A 20642-nucleotide genomic window follows, 5' to 3' on the forward strand; every position below is an offset into this window, starting at 1 on the left:
ACAAATTTAAGTCATCATCATTAATGGAAAAACGATTGAAAAATTTGCAAACATGTTTGAATAACTAAGAAAAAATTAAAAGTAAAGGAAGAAGAAACTCTTTGATGAGTTCGGTGATTCCCCGAAGACTAATCGTGGTGGCTTCCTCCAATTCTCAAGGTTGCTCCTTTGCAAATTGTCCTCAATGTGGCTAGCCAAAAGAGTTTTTTCTCAAGGAAAAGCTAGATAAAAAGAAGTGAGGAAATGGAATGCTTTTGGCGTGGAAGAAAAGAGAGAAAGATGATAAATGAAAGATGTATTCAAGGATTGATGGATGATATGAAAGGTGAATGGAATGGTCTATTTATACTTGAAGGAAAACTTTGCAGTTTGCTAAAAATAGCATGCACATCCCTTGATAATCTCCCTTGCATGCTCGATCATGAATTATGGAATGAGGGGTTGATGGTTACTTGATTTGTGATCGATTTTTCCTTAATTTATAGTATGGGATTGGACGGCAATCAAGGCATTAGTTGGAGGTTGATTTGTGATTTTTTTCATATATGTAGGGATCTTCAATTCAATTATTCCAAAGCTAGTTTGGGTTGCTTTTCATGCCTTAACCTAATTGGGCTCTCGCCCCCTTATTGGACAGTTTTGGCAACCCAATTGAAAAGAATTTTAATTCTCTTCAGCAACGATCTTTAATCTAGGTCAAAGTAATATTTCTGAGCCCAATTCATCTTCTTTGTCGTCCAAAGTATTGGATAATCAACTCACTTATATGTTTCTTCAATTGCTCCCAACATTGAGTAAATTAATGGTCCATAGTACAACAATTTAACAAATAAATTATCATGTAGCATAATTCAATGAAATTACGTAAAATTAACACCTAATTATGTAAATTTACAAACTTTACTTAAATTATTCCCAATGTCTCAATATGAACCAAAATAACAAAATTAGTTATTCAAATGCTCGAGATTTGCATGAATTCTAATTAAAAAGGTATTATAAAAGTCTATATAATTTAGACTTATCAGGAACATCCATTTAACTTGAACTATATCCTTGGATGAATCACCTGCATCGAGAGTCTGTAGTTCAACCATCGTATTCAGAACAAACTACCTCAACATAGCTATCCATATTTGCAATTCCTAAGATTCGTCTCAATAATTGAACAATTCACTTATTGCCTTCAGCTTTGCTTTCCATGAATTTCAATATGTGATGGAATATTTGAACTAGGGCTACATATCAACTATTAGTAATGATACTGAAATTGTCAGATTTTCTCTAACCAACGGGATTATTCATTTGCAAATAAGCTTGGAATCTATTTTGTGATGATCTCGCGTTAGTTGTGCAAGTATGAGGACTTTCATATTTTTAAATTTCCCAATTTTGTTTCTTTTTCATCAATCCTACCTTGACCCTCCATTTATATCTTCGTTACCGCTTTGACACTCACCAACATATTTGGTCATGGTAGAAATTACGACTTTGTAATCCACCCAAAGTTTAAAGTTTTCTCCTTGAAAGCTCCTATAATGGCCTCCTTTATTGCCTTCAGCTTCGTTTTCTATGCCTTTCAATATGTGATGGAGCATTTGAATCGAGACTACATATCAACTATTAGTAATGATACTAAAATTGTTATATTCTCTTTGATCGACGGGATTATTAATTTGCAAATAAGCTTGGAATCTATTTTGTGATAATCTTGAGTTAGTTGTGCAAGTATAAGGACCTTCATATTTTCAAATTTCCTAATTTTGTTTCTTTTTCATCAATGCTACCTTGACCCTCCATTTATATCTTTGTTACCACTTTAACACTCACCAACATATTTGGTCATGGTAGAAATTGCAACTTTGTAATCCACCTCGAGTTTAAAGTTTTCTCCTTGAAGGCTCATATAGTGGCCTCATTTATTATAAATTACAAACCCACACATAAATCCTTAGGTTACGCTTTAGAATGCATCACGTGGACCGATAATATATTTATATATTCAGGAAATTCTATAGCATGCATTGCATTCAAGTTTATGTTAAGCATATGAGACGGAGGTTTGTACAGTGGAAGAACCGAATTGAGTCCACTTGACTGACCTCCAGTTTTAGTAGTATTCGGTTGGATGCCTTCATTAGAATCAGAATCACCTTCGTCTTCTTCACCATTTTCTACTTCTTGTGAAACATCATCTTCGTACGGATCACTAAATTCAGAATTATTTCCATCATTGTATGCAACATAACTGACACTTCTTCTGCATCAGGCTCAACAACATTTTTATTAAGGTCTAATGTTGAATTTTGAACGCCCCCAGATATAGATGGTTGTTGATAACTCTTGAAAAGAGTTATATTTTATGTCTTTAGACTTGATTAATTCCCTGTACTTAGGTAAGTTTAGTTGCATTTTAGGATTTTTCATTAGTGTTTTTATGAAATTGCATTAAAAAGGCTTAGACTGTACTTAAATATTATTACATGTTACTTCTAATTATTTGTGGGAAGGATTTTCTTGTTAAGTGGCATGTGCAAAATGAGGAAAAAAAAGTAAATGAGCGAAGGTTTTTCGTGGCAAAAGGTTGGACAACTTGCTAACACGAATATTGTGGCAATACCAGAAAGCGACCCAGTCAACACTTAATTGTTATCAGCCCTGTTGTATGTATACTAGAAAAATAAACCTAAAATAGAGGAAAAAGATCATGGGATCATGGGTCTAATCTAAAAGAATATGTATAAAACCCAACAAGAAAGAGGAAAGAGGAGAGAGACAATTAGAGAGAGAATTGGAAAAAAAATCCTTTAACGAAAGTAGAGGATAACGATTAAGAACAAGGCAGAGTCAGAAAGGGACAAGAAAAAGACAATCCCTCTAGGTAATCACAAGATATTACGTTGCCAGAGTTGTGGACTGGATAGGTCAAAGCTATCTTCCCTAAGTTCTTCATTTCATTTTTATTTATTTCTTTGTGATCTTAATTGATGAAAATGATGTTGAATAATATTTTGAATTTGGATGTTATTGTCCAACCCATGAGTTAATCTCATATGGTTGGGATTGCTTGATGAAACATTCATTTCCTTTAATGGATAAAACATAGATTAGTTTTAATTTACTATTTCATTTAATGGTATTTATGAATCGCATGTGTATAATCTCTAGACATAGATGAATGTGTAGCATGTTTATGAAATTAATCTAATACTGATAAGGTAGGTTAGTTACATCGAAATTGAATGATATGAGCAAGTACTCGACTGAATACTTGTAGGAGTCTCTAGACATAAAGCAGCATTCCATACAGAAAGAAAATAAAAAGTGCTAGGTACCGTGCTAAAGACCTATAGACATATATCGCTTTAGGCAAGGTAACTTGAGGTCTTACTCTCGAAAGAAGCAAGTCATTTTAAATCTCTTCCGAGCATTAGAATAAGATTAATTTTGCCAAGGTATTATTGGTTAATAATGGTAGATTCTTAGTAATCCCAACCTACGATTCAAGATCATAGATCCTTTAACCTTTGATGTAGCATCTTTATTTTCACATCCTTAGTTGTTACTTATTTACATATTATTCACATAATCATTCTCATAATTGTCATTGTATTCTTACTCTTGTCTTGCAATAACATTTTCATTTATTTGTTAGAATTCACGTATTGCATACATCAGTATTCCTTAATTATCATTACATTCTTAATATTGTTTTTGTCATAGCATTAATCACACTCATTTATAATAACTTGACTAATTTATACCTAACCGATCCCTATGAAGACAATCTCACTTATCACTTTATTACTTGATCCGACGTGTACACTTGCACAATTCGCTTAGCATATTCACACGCGATAATCATGTAATGTAACGTCCTAAATTTCTTAACTTTGTTTCTGTGAATTCTGTCACAAATATGTATATGTTTCAGTAGTTAAGTGTTCAGGGTGTATGTATGAGGTCTTGGATTCAAGTCCCACTCTCTGGAAAATTCTGTTATTTTTTATCGTAGCCTTATCCCTGTTGGGTGGGCTTACATAATATTGTTTGTAAACTCATATCAGAATGAGCCTGTTGGTTCGAGTGGTAAGGAGTTAGCTTACTGGAGTTCTTATGTTCGAATCCCTGCGTGGGCGTGGGCGATAATTTTTGCTTTAATTGTGTGTTAGAAGTTCAGTAGAAGCGGAATACAGAGATAATTGTGAGTTAGTGGGTCATAATGGGGGAAGTTGAGATATTATGGGGTTCAATTTTTTTGTTTTTTTTATCTTATTTTCTCTCTAAGTGTTTCACTTTTTTTTTCTCTTTTGACGTCTTTCTCTTCTTTCTTTCCTCTTTCCTTTTTGATTCTGTCAAAATTTGGTATTCGTATCATTGTACCTTGAGTCCGCGGTTCCTTTGCCTGGTTTGGTAAGTGGTGTGTGTGGTTTCTGTTTCCTATTTTCGTTTTCAATTTCTGTGAATCTATGGTAGAGTTTTCTTTTGGAAAAGGTGTGGAGGTGTGTAGTAGGGAATTTGATTTTTGTGAATCTATTGTGTAGGAAAAGAAGGTGAAGAAGTGGTTTTTGTTCCAACGGTTTAATTTGTACATGTGATCATTGTTCGGTTTAGTATTGATAAATTCGTAGATTGATTGCTAATCAGTCGTTAGAATACTGCTTTTTAGGTTTCGGAGGTCTCAGGATTACAGTAGCATCAAAACTGAACCAGGTGTGTAACAAAAACACGAAAAAACAATGTTCGACGAAAGCCAAAAAATAGCCTGTCGACGCCACACGGGCATGTGCCCGGTAATGTGGCTGGCCGTGTGCAACACACGACCATGTGACGGGCAAGGGCTAGGTCAATTTAGGCATGTGGACCACACGGGCAGGGCCAATTTAGGCGTATGAGCCTACACGGGCATGTGGGCCCAAAATTTTGAAATTTTCCCTATGGTCGCTTGAGTCGTTCCAATTGACTGTGGGCTTCCATAGGGTCGATATAGGCTAACCAAACCCTTAATGCATGAGATCTGTTATTCTGATAGACTTATTTGAGTTAGTAAAACTGATATGTACGTCTGATTGTCTGTATAAGCATATATGATATCTGTATATGAGCATGCTAAACATGTTGATTCTGTTATACCTGTTATCTATATTCTGTATCTGTATCTGTATCTAGGGTGGGTTTTTTATATGTGGAGGAAATGTACTGGAAAGCGACGTTTCGCCTATTATCTAGCAGCATGGCTGCATACTATTCTGATAAGTGTCATACAGACACTATGTGGTGTGTAAGGATGGGTGGGTGTCTACATAGTGTGATGGGATGGTCGGAGATAGTGTGTAGAGGATGAGGGTAGGATTTTGCATATATGTTCTGATTATCTGATTCTGACATGATCTGTTTCTGTTAAGGACTTGTGTATGTATCTGCATCTGATATGTATACGAAAACTTTGTTCTCATATGCATGAATGTCTCTGATAAGTTACACACTGAGTTTTTTTTTTTTGAAATCTCACATCTGTTTGTATGTTCTGTTCAGGTAATCCTCAGATATAGGTGGATCGGTGCGACAGAGGCTCAGCGGTGACCACTAGTACAAAAATTGTCTTTAAATTAACGGTTTTATTTTAGATTTTGGTTTTTCTTGAGAGTTTGTAAATTTTGGGACTCTCTAGACTGTGTGCTTTTGGTTTTGGTTTTGGATGTGTTTTAAAAATTTTATACTGCGATGTTTGACAATATCACGATTTTACGCAAACAAAGGTTTTTCTAAAAAAAAACTCAGTTTTATCTATAACGATTTATCCAACTTCCACTGCATATTTATGATTCACATTAAAAGAACAACAATAACGGTTTTAATAAAGAATATAAAAACAAGTTTTTCCGAAAATGTGTACCCTTTTTTTGGTAACAATTAGTACGTAAAGTTTTAACCTAAAGAATGTGTTTAAAACCCTTCATCGTAACACTTCCAGATTCGGCCATAACATCTAGGCCGGGTTTGAGGTGTTACATTTAGCCTCATATTGATCCTCCAAAGGGGCATTTAGATCAAAATACGAACAACAAACTAGAGATTTTCTCCTTGAGATGTTGTTGGCACCTCTATGATCCCAAGTTGGCTGTATGAACTAGGATTCTTGGCAACTGCGTTCACCTCCTCATCATCATTTAACTCTGTATATAATTCAATTGCATGATTTCTGAATTTTCCATGAACTACTATTATTGTCTCTACATCTTCATCATCGAAAAGTTGAAGGTAGGTAAATGTGATCGGATTTAATGATGTCAGAAATGTATAGAAGATCGTAGATACCGTCCTCCCACAACATGCTGAAATTTTATTATTGATCTAAGATTTCATCTCTTCAAGATCAATATTCTGAATAAATCGCTAACTAATCTTATGCCTCGATTTGAATATAACTTTGATTTCATCGGTTTCTCAAATTTGTCAGTTGTAATACACCAAAACTGCAAACGGGTTCTCCATCTTTTATGACTTATTTACAAAAGATACTAAATTATTAGTTTAAAAAATCATCATATTAGTACAATAAATTAAAGTCTGTTTGATTGAAGGAATTGATTTTCCGGAAAATCATTTCCAACTTTTCCAGCGTTTGATTGGCGGAAAACATTTTCCATTTGGAAAATGAACTCCAAAACAAGGGAAAATGGGTTACATTTTAGGGAAAATGTCTTACCCTTTCAATTTCCGTAAGACATTTTCCGTGCTCTCCTCTCTATCGCATCCTTCATTCATTCCTTCATTTCCGATAGAAAATTGCTTCTGTTTATCGATTTTCCAGTAACTTGTTTTTTTAATTATTCAATACTTGTTTTTTTAACACAATTACAAATAATTTATTTGATATTAATTTTTTTCAATTTATAACGATTAATATTGTAGCTTAATAATTGAGTATTATTATAAATAAATCATTGCAATATATGTAAAAATAATTTAAAATATAAAAATTTATTAATATATATCAATATATGTAAAAAATTTGAAAAATATTTCAGAAATCACCAACAGTAGAAAATATTTTACAGATTCAATCAAACACCGAAAATATTTTCCAAGAAATCATTTTACGAAAAGTAGAACATTTTCCCAAAATCATTTTACGGAAAATATTTTACTGGCAATCAAATAGAACCTAAATAAATAAATTTTATTTACCTAAATCTTCAGGATTTTTGTTTCATGGAGAACACTTCAAACTAACTTTTATCTATCAAACTAATATAAGTTTTCTTTTTACATTCTGAGGTGTAGGGTATAGATTTTTATAGATTTTAATATATATTTTTAATTTTTAATTTTTTTACTGTGTTTTGAGCTAGATGGGTCTGACATTTTAAAATTTTATTTCAAATCAGCCTATCAAATCTCGGGTTCGAAAGGGTGTAGTATGTCATTACTACTTAATCTTTTTTAGTTCAAATCAGCCTATCAAATTAGACACACTGCAGGCCACTTTTCAAGCTAAAATCGATTCAACAAAACCAATTCCCCCCCCCCCCCAATGCAAAATAGAGTTGCCCATGGGTTGAGTCAAGTAAAAAATTTAGGCTCCTTTCCTAGGACTAGCCTCGACCTGAAAAATGGGTCTAAAATTTTGTCTAATCTTGGCCTGGATAAAAATGCTAAAACTTGAACTTGGCTCACCCATATTAAATATTTTTATGTTATTATTTATTTATATAAAAATAAATTTAAAAAATATAATACATCAAATATACTAAAAACATTAAAATAAATGTTTCCAAACAAATGAGAAAAATATATATATACTTAAATAACATTAAGATAAGTGCAACTTAGCAAGCAAATATCTCTACATTAGTAGCAAAATTAATAATAACACAAGAGTTATGCAATATTTAAATAATAACAATAAAACAGTAACAATATAATAGCGAAATGATAGCAAAACAATAAAAAAAACAGTGGCAAAACAACAATAATTTTTGTTTGCAAATTCAGGTAAGCAAAAAAAGTTTACCCAAGACTCGGCCCGTTTAGAAAATGAACATTATTTTTTTCCTAAACTCATTTTTTGAACTTATATTTTTATTCAAAACCTCTCACTTTTCAGACGGATACAACTCGATTCATGGACAAGTCTAATGCAAAAACTTGTTCTATTTCGACAATATGCATATTTTTGTCCTATTAGGCTATTTTTTATTTTTATTAATTATTATTTATTTTGGAAAAAAGGCCTTGTATGGCAAGTTGAGATATTGAAATTAACTCCTGGAGGGCCAAAAAACTTTTCAAAGCTATTTTATAAGGACCAGTTTTTCATTGCTTAAAAAAAAGTATTTCTGACTCCAAAAATACTTTTGAAAAAAAAACTGTAAAAAGCAAGCTGCTTTTGGCTGAAATTTTTAGCTTTTCAGATGTGCTTTTCAAAAGTACTTCTGAAAAAGAGCTGAAAATGAGAAGCTAAAAATTTTAGCTTTTCCCCTCCCAAAAGTACTTTTGGTGCTTAATTACTTTTTCACCCCTCCAATAACATAGTATTTTTCTTTTTTTTCTTGGTGTTTAATTACAATTGTGTTAAAATCATTAATTAAAATAAAAAATATTTTTAAAATACTAATTACAAATATTTAATGGTTATATTTAAATATTTAAAATATAGTTTATATATTCTAATTAAATTTTATAAATAATTAATATTTATTGCTTAAAAATATTTACAATTTATATTTCATATATTAAAATATTAACAACAAGTTATAATAATTTTTTATATTATTACTAAAATATAATAATATTAACTAATTTAAATATTATTTAAATGCATATTTGTTACTTGATAATAACATGTCTAAAATGGACATTTTATTTCTCAAAAGCACTTTTTGACAGCAATGCTAAACACTCAAATTTTAAACCAAATTTTTCAAAAGCACTTCTCAAAAGTACTTTTTCACAGCACTTTTCAAAAACACTTTTCAAAAGCAATGAAGAACTGGCCTTAAGAAGAAAGTAACTACGTGATTCAGCTCCCACAATTGATCCTTTCAAGATGAGAAGCTGGTTTCATACAAGTCTCCTACTTTTGTTTACATCCTCAATCAATGCTAAGCCCATCGCTTCCTCCATTTTCTTCACTTTAGAACCCTTCAAAGTGAAATTGACAATCAGTGAAGAAAAAAGTGTTCAATGAATTTTTTTCATTGGATATATGGGTTTTAAATTTCATATTTTGTTCAATTTTGTCATTCATATATTAAATTTACTTTTATCAAAATAATTAGAAATTCAAAAGCACCCCATAATTTTATAATCTATTGTAAATATAATTATGAGATCAGAGATAAATAGGTATCCAAAAATTATATGTATTTTTTATAAATATTCAAATTTCGCTTGAATATTCAATTTGATACTTAAATCAAATGGTATTTCAGTATGCTCTAATAAAAGAAACACAAGTACTTAATTAAAATAGAAAAATTAAGTATCAAATTAAATATTAAAGGTAAACTTAATATCCTCGTATATCAAATTGAAAATTTTCAAATACCAAAATGTTAAATTAAGGAAAGAATTTAATATTAAATTTAAATTTAAGTGCCAAAGTATATTAATTATAGAGTTACTTGTGATACTAAGGAGGATTTCCTTCTATTCTAACTTGTAACATATAATATAAACCTAAGCATAAAGTGCATATATGTTTTATGTTTCAAATATCAAAGAAACCAATCTCCCACCATATTCATAGTAGACCATATTATTACTCCCAGCATTTGATAGTGTGAATAATACGATAAAAATGTTGGTTCAATTAAACCAGGAAACAGGATTCGGCCAATATAGATAACAAAGTCTTTCAACACTGCATCTCAAGATTTTATTACATAGCACACACATGATCCAAGCTGCATCAACAGGACAGCCAACTAGTGTGTTGGTGTATACATGGACATAATTCATGAAGCTCTAGTGCAGACCTCCCCATCACAGACCCAACCTTCTTTTGCATCAGCTTTGGTTTCTTTCTCCAGGGCACATTTGGGATGTAGATCAAAGTCACATTCCTCACAGTAGAATGACCAGACTTGTCCCATTTCGTCGCATACATCACAGACATAATTACTGCGACGAGTGAGCACCAGCTCATGCTCCTCATGCCGTTCATCTTTCAGTTTCTCCGGCCACCCTTTTGCCATCTCCTCAATCTGTGCCTCAATCTCCTTCAACCTCTCCTCAGTGAAAGGATAAGCATCCGCCCCATGAGCCATGACCAGACTCCTTGCCTCTTTTGTAATAGTTTTTCCAGTTGGTCCGAGTGCTATAAGCATAGGGATGCCTTGGACCTTGAATTTGCGACTCAATGATGATTTCCGAGCATCATTGAATGGAAGAGCCAACCAAGGCATTCCTGAATAATAGTCATCAAAGGAGGATTGGTCCCTGTCGCTCGAAATAAAAATCACTTCAAATGCATCATCCTTTTCCTTGATCTTCTTATATACTTCAACAAGGCTCGGTGTGAAAGCACGGCATGGTGGGCACCAATGGGCTGAGAAGTACAAGAGAATGGTCTTCCCCACCAAGTCGGCCACCTTGACCTGAAATAGTGGATTGATTTTCACTCATATCAGCATTTTAGTTAAGAAAAGTAAACATGATATAGTAAGAATTGCCAGCATCAAAGGAAAACAAACAATCATACCTTAGCCCCATCCTTCCCTAGGACAAAATCCAAACCCCCTGAAACCAGAACTGATTCCAGAGTTTGTGTTGCCTCACTTGCTTTCTCTATTTCTTTAAGCTCCGCAAATTTTTCGGGGGTGAAGGGGTAGGCCACAATCCCATGTTCATCAATCGCATCAGCAGCATTAGGGTGGAGAGTTTTTCCATCTGGCCCGATAATGACAACAGTGGGAAGGGTCGAGAGCTCGAAGTACCTAGCCAATTTCTCACAGCTCTTGTCTTTCGAAGGCAATGCCAACCATGGTGCCCCAAAGCTTTGCTTGAAGGATTCATCATCATCATCAAGCGATATCATAACAACCTCGAATTTCTCCCCATTTTCTTTCAACTTACTATAAACTTCAGCAAGTTTTTGAGTAAAATCAGCAGATGGCTTGAATGAAGACGCTGAGAAATATATACCTACAGTCTTCCCCTCAAGTTCGGACACCGGCACCTACAATACAAATCAAGAACAGCACACAGATTAGGATGGTAAGGGTGATGTGTTCAAACTCATTAGAAAAGGCTAGAAAATCTACAAATAGCAAATCCAATCATGAAAGTTACCTTACTTCCATCAGAAGTAACTACAAAGTCACGAGATCGGGAAACCAAGATTGTTTTGATGGACTGTTCCTTCTTGGCCTTTTCTTCTAAATCTTTTAATTCTTGGATCTTCTCGGGGGTGAAAGGGTACCCTTCCTCTCCATACTCACGAATAATCTCAACCCCCTCTTCGGTCAAGACTTTACCATTTTCATCCAAGAGCACGAGGTGAGGTATTCCCTTCACACTGAACGGCTCATCTAAGCGCTTGCGTGCCTCTGAATCAGAAAAAGGGATTGCCAGCCATGGCATCTTGGAGAAGTAACCATTGAATGACTCTTCATCTTCATCTGCCGAGACAAAAATGACCTCGAAATCGCCTTTCGTTGAGAGCTCGGTGTACACCTCGATTAAATTTGGGGTGAATCTACGGCATGGACCGCACCAAGATGCTGAGAAATACATTCCAAGCTTCTTCCCCTTCAAGCTATCGATTTTAACCTGTAAAATCAAAATTTCAAGCTTTAATAATAATAAAAAACCCCCTAAACAGTGACAGACCGTAATTTCCATCGATTAAAGGGAATACGCAAGTTCATATATATTAAACAAAAATATATATAAACCCTTTTAAGTTTGAACCTAAAAGTAAAAGATCAATAAAATCAATTTTTAAAAGAGCAGAAAGATATATATCCGTAAGGGAGCCAATTACCTGATCACCGTTGTTGCGTACGAGGAAATCCCTGTCTGAAGAAGAGAGAAGAGACTTAAAATCGTGACAATCACGGTTGATCGTCTCGACAACGTTGTTTGACGACTCTGCCATTGTTGAAACTGCGAATGTTTTTTTTTTTTTTATTGTTCCTTTGTTTGTTTTCTTGTGTGGTTTTTGGATGCCAAGTGAATCACTTCAGCCCTCTGTAGGTAATTTATAGCATAATGAGTCACATTTTAATAATAATAATAAGTTTGGAGGATTCTGGAAATTTTGGAATGTTCCTACGTGGAAGAATGACGCCAACCGACATCGCGTCATAAATGAAGTGGACGTTTCTTTGAGGTTTCCTCTGAGACTTGGTTAAGAGAGGAAGTCTTTCTTTTATATTTGATTCTCTTTCGCAATAAAATATTATGAATTAATAATTCAAAATAGGTTGAAATTATAAATTGTTATTCAAAATTATAGATCACTCCACTAACCTTTTTCCTTTTTTTATTTTTATTTTCTCTTCATGATTAAGGAAAAGCATAATGAAGGCATAAACCAAAGAAAATTTCAAATAAAATAAAGGTTCATTTTAGCCTATATTGCTCCTATGTTTGACAAAAGGAAAAGAAAAGAAGGATCAGATGTATTATGCGAAAATTTGATTTCAGTCTCACAAATACTCATTTACAAATATGGGAATGATACAAATTATTTTAATTTTCAGTATTTTTACTTTTCTTTATATATTAACTTGAATTTAATTCGATTTATCCTATTTATATGATTTAAAATTCAAAATAATTATTTATGCTATTTATATATTTAAACTTAAATATTTTTATTATTTGATTTGAATTTGAAGTAAACAAGAACCATCAAAGTTAACATATCATTTTCATCCATCTTCAACTCATGTGAATAGAGTTAGATTAACAAATTAATACTAAATTAGGTTATGTCATATGAAAGAAAAATTTACGTAAAATGTAAATAGTTTAAACGAATTGTAGTTTTTTTTTGTAAGAAGGATGATATTATGTGACAAATTAAAAAGCACAAATATTTATTATATTAATTAAGAATTTATTAAAAATTTTAAATCAATTTTCAATTGAATTATAGTTTAATTTGCTTTAGCACCGCTATAGTCATGTGCTCATCTCGTTTCATGAACATGTGCGAGAGAAAACCATAAAGAAAATCTTGTTGAAACCACACTACTTCATGTCCAAATAGGTGGATTTCATGACAATTAATGTCCATCAATTACGAGTAAAACTTATCCTCCTAATATATAAACACTAAATCCTGATCCTTAGTGCACGTTGCCATTCAATAAATTTTTATTACCTTTTGAATCTCGAAACTAACTTTTGGCTAGAAAAATGTAGGGTTTCCATTATCAATGATGTGATTAGAATGGTTTTAATCCCATCTTAGCGGTGGTACTCTTAACCAAATCTCTTGACAAACATTTTGTCAAGGGATCTGCTAAATTGTCCACTGACTTAACATAGGTAATAGTTATCACACCGTCCCTAATCAATTGTCTCACATACTCATGTCTCAAACTTATATGTCTAGACTTTCCATTGTACACCTTATTGTACACTCGAGACATGGTAGATTCACTATCACAATATACGGTAATGGCGAACCTACATTGTGGCCACAACTTTATATTTAGCAAGAGATCTCTTCCGTAACCATGGCCACTAAGTCCATGTCCTCCACCATATTGGCTTTGAAAGTTGTGGCATCTTGCTTCTTTTTTAGGAGTCTGCAATTCTTAATATAGTGTCCTTTCTTATTACAAGTATAACAATCGCGAGATTTTTTCCTTCTTGTTTTTCATGTCCTTGGTCTCGGATGTGGCCTTTCACTTACCATTTTGGGAGTTCTTGGACTCACTCATATCGTCCACTTTAGAGCTTTGGGGAAGATACACCGCATCACACTTTCGAGTTTTCTTTTCAATACAAAAATGCCTAAGTATTTTCTCCACAGTGAAGTCCTTTGCCATATGCAGAAGTTTCTTCAGATAATTATTCCAAGACGAGGGCAACTTCAAGATGATAACCCAAACTTGTAATTATTCTGAAATAACAACTTTTAAGTCACGAAGCCTACTTACAAAGACTTGTAATTCATGGATTTGATCTATAATCGGGATACTAAACCTACGCCTAATTTGCAATTTAAGCAGTATAGGGAGTAGGGTCGATCCCTCAGAGACTGGGTTTACTGCAAATTGTTGCTCTCTTGACCAGATTTATGTCGGGGCAGTTGTCATGCCCAAGATATTAGGGGGGAGGATAAAATCGAAAACCTGGAACCTGAAATAAACAAATAAAACGCGTAAAAAGTAAAAGTTGAAAATGAAATAATAAAAGCAGTTAAATAAATTTGAAGAAAAATTAATTAGAATAAGCTCAGCTTTAGGCACGGGTTTTCCTCGTCTTTGAACCGATCCTCAAAATTAGATGAACTCTTCTTTTCTAATAAGCTAGTTATAGCTACCAAGGACGCCTCGGACATCAACTCTTCCTTGTGTAAATTAGTTATGGAACGTCCAATAACTAACCCTTACCGATCGAACAACCACGAAACGTTCGTGATTTAGAACTCCGGCAGCCTTGCGTTCTAGAAGAGCCTAGTTCGAACCAATGTCCTCAACTGCGTGGGACATTTAAATCCGGTTACTACTTCCCTTGACGGAACCAAACAGTAATCTCCACTTGGCACCCTAATGTGTTCACAGAAAACCGATTAGAAACGTTCCTTTTGGAATTCCAACTGTACGTCTAACCACACTAAATCAAACAACGTATTTTTTGACTTAGTGTTGATCCGACTTTGTGAGTTGACAAAATCATACTCTTAATCCGGAGAAATAATAAGTACTGGAGTCTACGAGTTAAATTGCTCGGGTTCGTAATTCACGGGTTTTGACGAGGCAAATTTCGACCTAAAGTTGAAAATGGGTTTAGTTAACTAAGGTTTGGGGCATGTTGGTATTGGATAAATTAAATAAGGTAAAATGGGTGGTTGGCTACTGGAAATGAAAAGAAAGTTTGGAAAAGAAGTTGTAAATGGTAAGTGGTAACAAGTTGGAAATTTAGGAATTGAAAGTAAAGGAAACTAAAGACAATAAATTCGTGAATAGAAAGGAGAGAATGTATTGAAAGATGAAAGCTTGATATTTCAATTGATGATTAAAATGAACAATGTAGCCTCTATTTATACTAGTGGCCTTGCTAAATTAAGAGCCAACTAGTATAGAAAATCAAGGGAAAATATTCCATGATATAAAAAATATCCCAAAATAATCTCCCACTAAGTCAACAAAAATTTCAGCTAATTAATCTTGGAAAAATTCTGCTTTGGCCCTCCTTCTTTGCTTCTTTCTTCAATTTGGCCCAATTGTTTACTTTTTCTTCTATTTAGCCCCAAATTGCATCCCTGCACAAAATTCAATATAAACATGGGAAAATTAGTGGTGCACTCTCATAAATTAACCAATTTAATTACATAAAATATGTAACTTTAGCATTTAATCAGATACTATCGAGCGTTTTGAATTTGAAATACTTCATTATTAAAAATTTATCAGTACCTTATCGCTCAGTGTTGTATTCTCTTCAAGAGCTTTTCGTGTTTCCACCGGGGATTGCATCAACATGTAAAGATCATACAATCGATTAGACAAGGTGTTGAAAATGTGTCCTCGACATATGAAATTGTTTTCTTCACGCTTCTTCTTGAGTTCAGCCACTTTCATAATTTCTTTGGGGTTTGCATTGGGGGCGGGATCCTCCACGAGTTGTAGGTTTGGATCCAGAACGTACACCACATTTAAGACAGTAAAAAGGAACAACATCTTGTCCTTCTAACAATTAAAGTTTGAACCATCAAATCGGTTAAGTTTCACAAACTCTTGGTTCATCACTTTGAATGCGATGGTAGCCTCTATCGCCATCTCTAAATTAGTTCTCTTTAATTATTGGATATCTAGAATGGAAAAAATAGATCTGGAGAATATATTGAAATAAACAGAAGAGTTCGAGACGCGGCTGACGCTTTCCAAAGAGAACTATTTGTCCCCACACAAAGTTGCTAAAGGGTTAAGACAAAGGTTCTCCAGGGATACAACGAAGCTTTTGAATTTCCTTTGATTAGAAAAATCGAGGAATTCCCTAACTCTTAATTTAATTTCTGAAAAATAGGATTGATTTTAATTTTAATTAGAAAAATCGAGGAATTTCCTAACTCTTAATTTAATTTCTGAAAAATAGGATTGATTGTAATTTTGATTTGTGAGCACTATAGACCCTCTATTTATATACACTTAATAGACACTATTTTAAAGAGTCACAATATTTTATGTTTGATTTCCATTGGACATACTTCTTAGAAAAACATGTCTCATGGAATCAAATGCATCTTTTGAATAAATCATCACTTTCTAATAAGTGCTCATGAATAATCATGAATTTGCCAACAAGTCATTGAAAGTTGGGGTTAACTTTCAATCCATTATTGATATTTCATCGATAATGTTGCTCCATTTCTTCTCACTACTCACTAACCTACATCGTCGAATCCCTTGTCCTCGCATATAACTCAAAATAAGACACACAAGTAAAATTCTTGCTTTGGATTGAGAGCTTGTTTGAAATCTCTTACAAATTATGATCAGTGTGGCACCCTTAAACCCGACCGGGACAGACCGACCCAAATTCGAAGCATTACATTAGCCACCTAAGTGATTCTCCAGCTAACGACCACCTAAGACACACCCCGACCTTATAATACCTCAATCTTATCTAATTATTAGTTATTTATTAATGCGGAAGCAAACTATAATCCAATTTTAAACTTTTCATAGGTAATTTAACCTAAGGGCATTTTCGTCATTTTACCACCTATGGTAAAACTAACCTGATTTTAGATCTAAGTTTTTACCGACCTTCTTTTAGTCAAATTATGCAAGCCTAAAAGTTTCAACTTAATTTGAGTTTGTTTACTATGTCTAATTCATGTTTTATTACTAGGGACTAAATTGTAACAAATATAAACTATTGGGACCTATTCCAAATTATAAATTAACTGCATTCCTATTGCATTTTACCCATTACGAGACTAATTTTAAAATTTTACTAAGTTTCCTTATCATCTAAGGCTTTAATTAGACTAATCAATTTTAGGACTAAATTGTAACTTAAACAAATTAGAATACTAATTTAAAAAGATAAAAATTCAAATCCCAAAACCCACACGGACGTGTCCCCCAGACCATGTGTCATTAAACAAACGTGTTCGCATCATGAAAAACTTTTAGAACGGTTGCACCGCCCGTGTGTAATAACTCTAGTCTTCACACCCCCGTGTCACTTACCCACACACCCGTGTGCAACCTCTCACACGCCCATGTGAAAACCACTACACCTGTTTTTGCAAAAAACTCATTTTAAAACCCGATTTTGCATATTTTAATAGTCAATTAAACCTGATTTAACTATAATTAATTAAAATACATATACATACACCTTTAATTGAATTTACTAACATCAATTAAGCCTCAATTGTATAGAATTAGGCAATCAATTTTGTGCATAACAAATTCCAAATAAATCAAACAAGTGGAATACCTTAGCCGCTAGTAACCCACTCCATGGAAGCTTCATTTAAACAATCGTTAGTATAAATTTCATGCCTCACACATCGTGTTATCAATCACCATGTTATATCATTCAATAATTAAACTCAAACATGCCTCAAAATTATTATAAAATCATTCAAAATAAAATGTCCAATGTCCAATTACAACCAAAATTAAACTAATTCTCGGGAGTTCCACAATGCCCGATTATAGTCTTTAAAATTTGTAATAAAGTCTCTACCAAGCCTAAATCTCTTGGAACTCTCATGCTCTGCTCCTCAAGCCCAACAATTATATGCACGAATTGTGAGGGTGTGAGCTTTAAAAAGCTCAATGAATGTTAATAAAAATGACTAATAAATCAACATTCAAATCATGCTTAAACCACATTCAATCAATTATCAATTATCAGCCATAATAAAGAAACATGTCAATTTAATTTCCATATGTTTTATCAATATCAAGAATCAATTATTCATGGCTTACAAACATCGAATGATATAACAATAATCACACCTAAATATATTGGCATACACTTCTCATGGCTTAATCGGGTGATCATACATCAAATAAACAGATCTCCAAACTCCCACAAATATCAAATACAATACACTGAGTTGAGTGGCCGAAGCACATTCTCCCTTATAGTGCCTCAAATAACCTAATGGGTGGAGACTCCTGCTCAACACTCCTTTATCTACTCCTAACAAATCAGTCCACCTAAAGCCATATGCTTACAATGTCACAAATAAAGGTGAGAACTCATAAATCCTATGGCATGCCAACTATATCCAATGGATCCACCATGCATGTTGCCAATATATTCAGCTAAACATAGCATATAAATTAGTCATTATTGTGCTTAATTTAATGTGACAAAATGCTTATGTTTAACATGTAACATAGCCATTTAACATCCAATTAAATCAAGCACTTCATTTGCCATTTTCCAATGTTCAATCACCAATTGTAACACCAATATATCATGATAAAAAAACTCCAATAAACATGCTTTAATCATCAATATAATTAACCTAATTAAATTTCACAAAACCACTTAAATGCTTACTTACCATTATTCAATAAAAATTCAACTCTTGTACATATAATATCAATCTTGCAAAAATCAGCCATTCAACCATAATTAATCAATTGAAACTATCAATTAAGCTACAAATTAAACATAAATGAGAGTGAATTTACCAAATCGCCCTTAGAAACACTCACCACACAATTTATTCTACCACAAACAAGTGATCAACCAAGCGAATCCAAGCTTCAATTCCGATTAGCTCGGTCTTCTTTAAGATTTGGAGCTTCAACAGAGATAAAGTAGACATTGTCACCTTTCCAATGCTATAATAAACACGAATTTTAATTAACTGTACTAATCGAAATCCTCTCACAAAAATACCTTACTGAATTTGTAATATCAAGTCGGAAACTCGATTCCTCACAAAATCAATCTCTCTAGCCCTCCTAAACACTTTCATCAATAATACTTGACCAAATACACTTATACTAAGCATCAATTTCATCTTTAAATCAATTTCACAAAATTCCAGAAATTCGAATTTCTTTAAATTACCTCACAAATCATATATAATCTTCATAAATAAGATTAAAAATCTTTTAATAAATCCATTTTGAGTTGGAACATCCATTGATTTGTGTATTTCCTCTCAAAATTCAAGATCCACCATTAAAGAACCATGTGTTCTTGGAAAAAGATGTCATTGATAAAAATCATTTAATTGACTCACAAATCATGTAAAAATGTTTCTAATCATCATAAAAACAAGTTTAGGATTGAAGATTACCTTTGATTCGCTCTAAATTCGTTGATTGAAAATCTTGATTCAAGAAACTTGAGAAATTTTAGAATATTTTTGGCTACTTTGGAAAATAATTTCGAGTGAATTGATAGAGTATTTTGAGAAGGAAATTAGTTGGATCTATTCTCTGATGATAGATCTTTAAATTCATGCAAAGAAAACGAATTTTAAAACTCTCTAATCTCGTGTAAAATGTGTGAAAAGTGGGCTAGATACATTAGTTTTAAAACTGAAACCACCCATCAGAAATTTAAAAATTGGGAAATTTGCCTAATGGTCACTCTCACATTTCCCTTACTTTACCATTTAATCATTTCCTTCCAAAATTCCAAATTTAAAGGTTTACTTGTCATATAAATACCCTAAATTTTCCCTTGTTTTATAATTAAATCCTATTTAATTAATATTTAAATTTTACTCAAATTACCCCCAATAAAAAGTATTTTAAAATTCTTTTTCAACCCAAATTAATTTCAATTCCATCCCTATACAGCCCTCTAAACACAATAATTATAGAAATTTTAGGTCAATTTTGAAATATTTACATTTTAGTCTCTAAACTCAAAATTAACAAATTCCATTTTACAAATTAGTCCTATTTTATTTCTAATCTTCAAATTCCACCGTTTAGTATAAAAAACATCAAGATTCATAAATGTTAAATTTTAAAACATTTGACAGTTTTATGATTTAATATCCAGAAAATAAATTACAACTATTTCAAAATTATAAAATTATTAAAACCGACTTGAATTGCACTTACATAGGAACAAGGTTCACCGAAACTCCCTTAGGACAAGAATGAGAGAAAGAATATGACTACTTTGTTTTCTTCCATTTTAGCATATTTTAATTTATTTAACTAATTTTTAACTTAATTAATAATAATAAACATGCTTTAACCGTCCCACTATCTTAGTTTATGGCATAATCTCCATTTAAAACCTTAATATTATACTTACTAACCTTTTAAGCTATTAAAAATCAATAGCGATTAATTTTTATGATCCAATCCTTGCATATTAATTAACCATTCAACCGACTAAATTATCGGACCAGAATTTAATATAACCTATACAAAAACTACGTAATATTTTTGTTAAATATTTATGGGCTCAGTTTACGAAAACGAGGTCTCGATACCTCATTTTTTTAA

At 32.7% G+C, this 20642-nt stretch overlaps 1 protein-coding gene and 1 long non-coding RNA gene across 3 annotated transcripts; both read right to left on the reverse strand.

The window, feature by feature from the left end:
- Nucleotides 1-9846: 9846 nt before the first annotated feature.
- Nucleotides 9847-12189, reverse strand: LOC105794649 (probable nucleoredoxin 1). Its single transcript, XM_012623925.2, has 4 exons — nucleotides 11993-12189; nucleotides 11299-11778; nucleotides 10709-11185; nucleotides 9847-10604 (listed from the first exon to the last, which is right to left on the reverse strand). The coding sequence occupies exons 1-4, from the start codon at nucleotides 12104-12106 to the stop codon at nucleotides 9963-9965; spliced, it is 1713 nt and encodes a 570-aa protein (XP_012479379.2). The 5' UTR covers nucleotides 12107-12189; the 3' UTR covers nucleotides 9847-9962.
- Nucleotides 12190-15132: 2943 nt separating this feature from the next.
- Nucleotides 15133-19658, reverse strand: LOC128039837 (uncharacterized). 2 transcript variants are annotated; one of them, XR_008194529.1, is made up of 3 exons: nucleotides 19472-19658; nucleotides 15606-18967; nucleotides 15133-15451 (listed from the first exon to the last, which is right to left on the reverse strand). It is a non-coding gene; the product is annotated as an uncharacterized LOC128039837 (long non-coding RNA). The 2 variants fall into 2 exon arrangements; XR_008194530.1 differs by having other exon boundaries at nucleotides 15606-19007.
- Nucleotides 19659-20642: the final 984 nt, after the last annotated feature.

This window comes from Gossypium raimondii, chromosome 3 (assembly GCF_025698545.1).
Source record: "Gossypium raimondii isolate GPD5lz chromosome 3, ASM2569854v1, whole genome shotgun sequence".
In the NCBI taxonomy this organism is placed as follows: domain Eukaryota; kingdom Viridiplantae; phylum Streptophyta; class Magnoliopsida; order Malvales; family Malvaceae; genus Gossypium; species Gossypium raimondii.

Coding starts and splice junctions, on each gene's coding strand:
- LOC105794649 (XM_012623925.2), bottom strand. CDS start 12,106: ATGGCAGAGTCGTCAAACAACGTTGTCGAGACGATCAACCGTGATTGT. Junction 11,779..11,992: donor TACGCAACAACGGTGATCAG/GTAATTGGCTCC, acceptor TTGATTTTACAG/GTTAAAATCGATAGCTTGAA. Junction 10,605..10,708: donor TAGGGAAGGATGGGGCTAAG/GTATGATTGTTT, acceptor CCACTATTTCAG/GTCAAGGTGGCCGACTTGGT.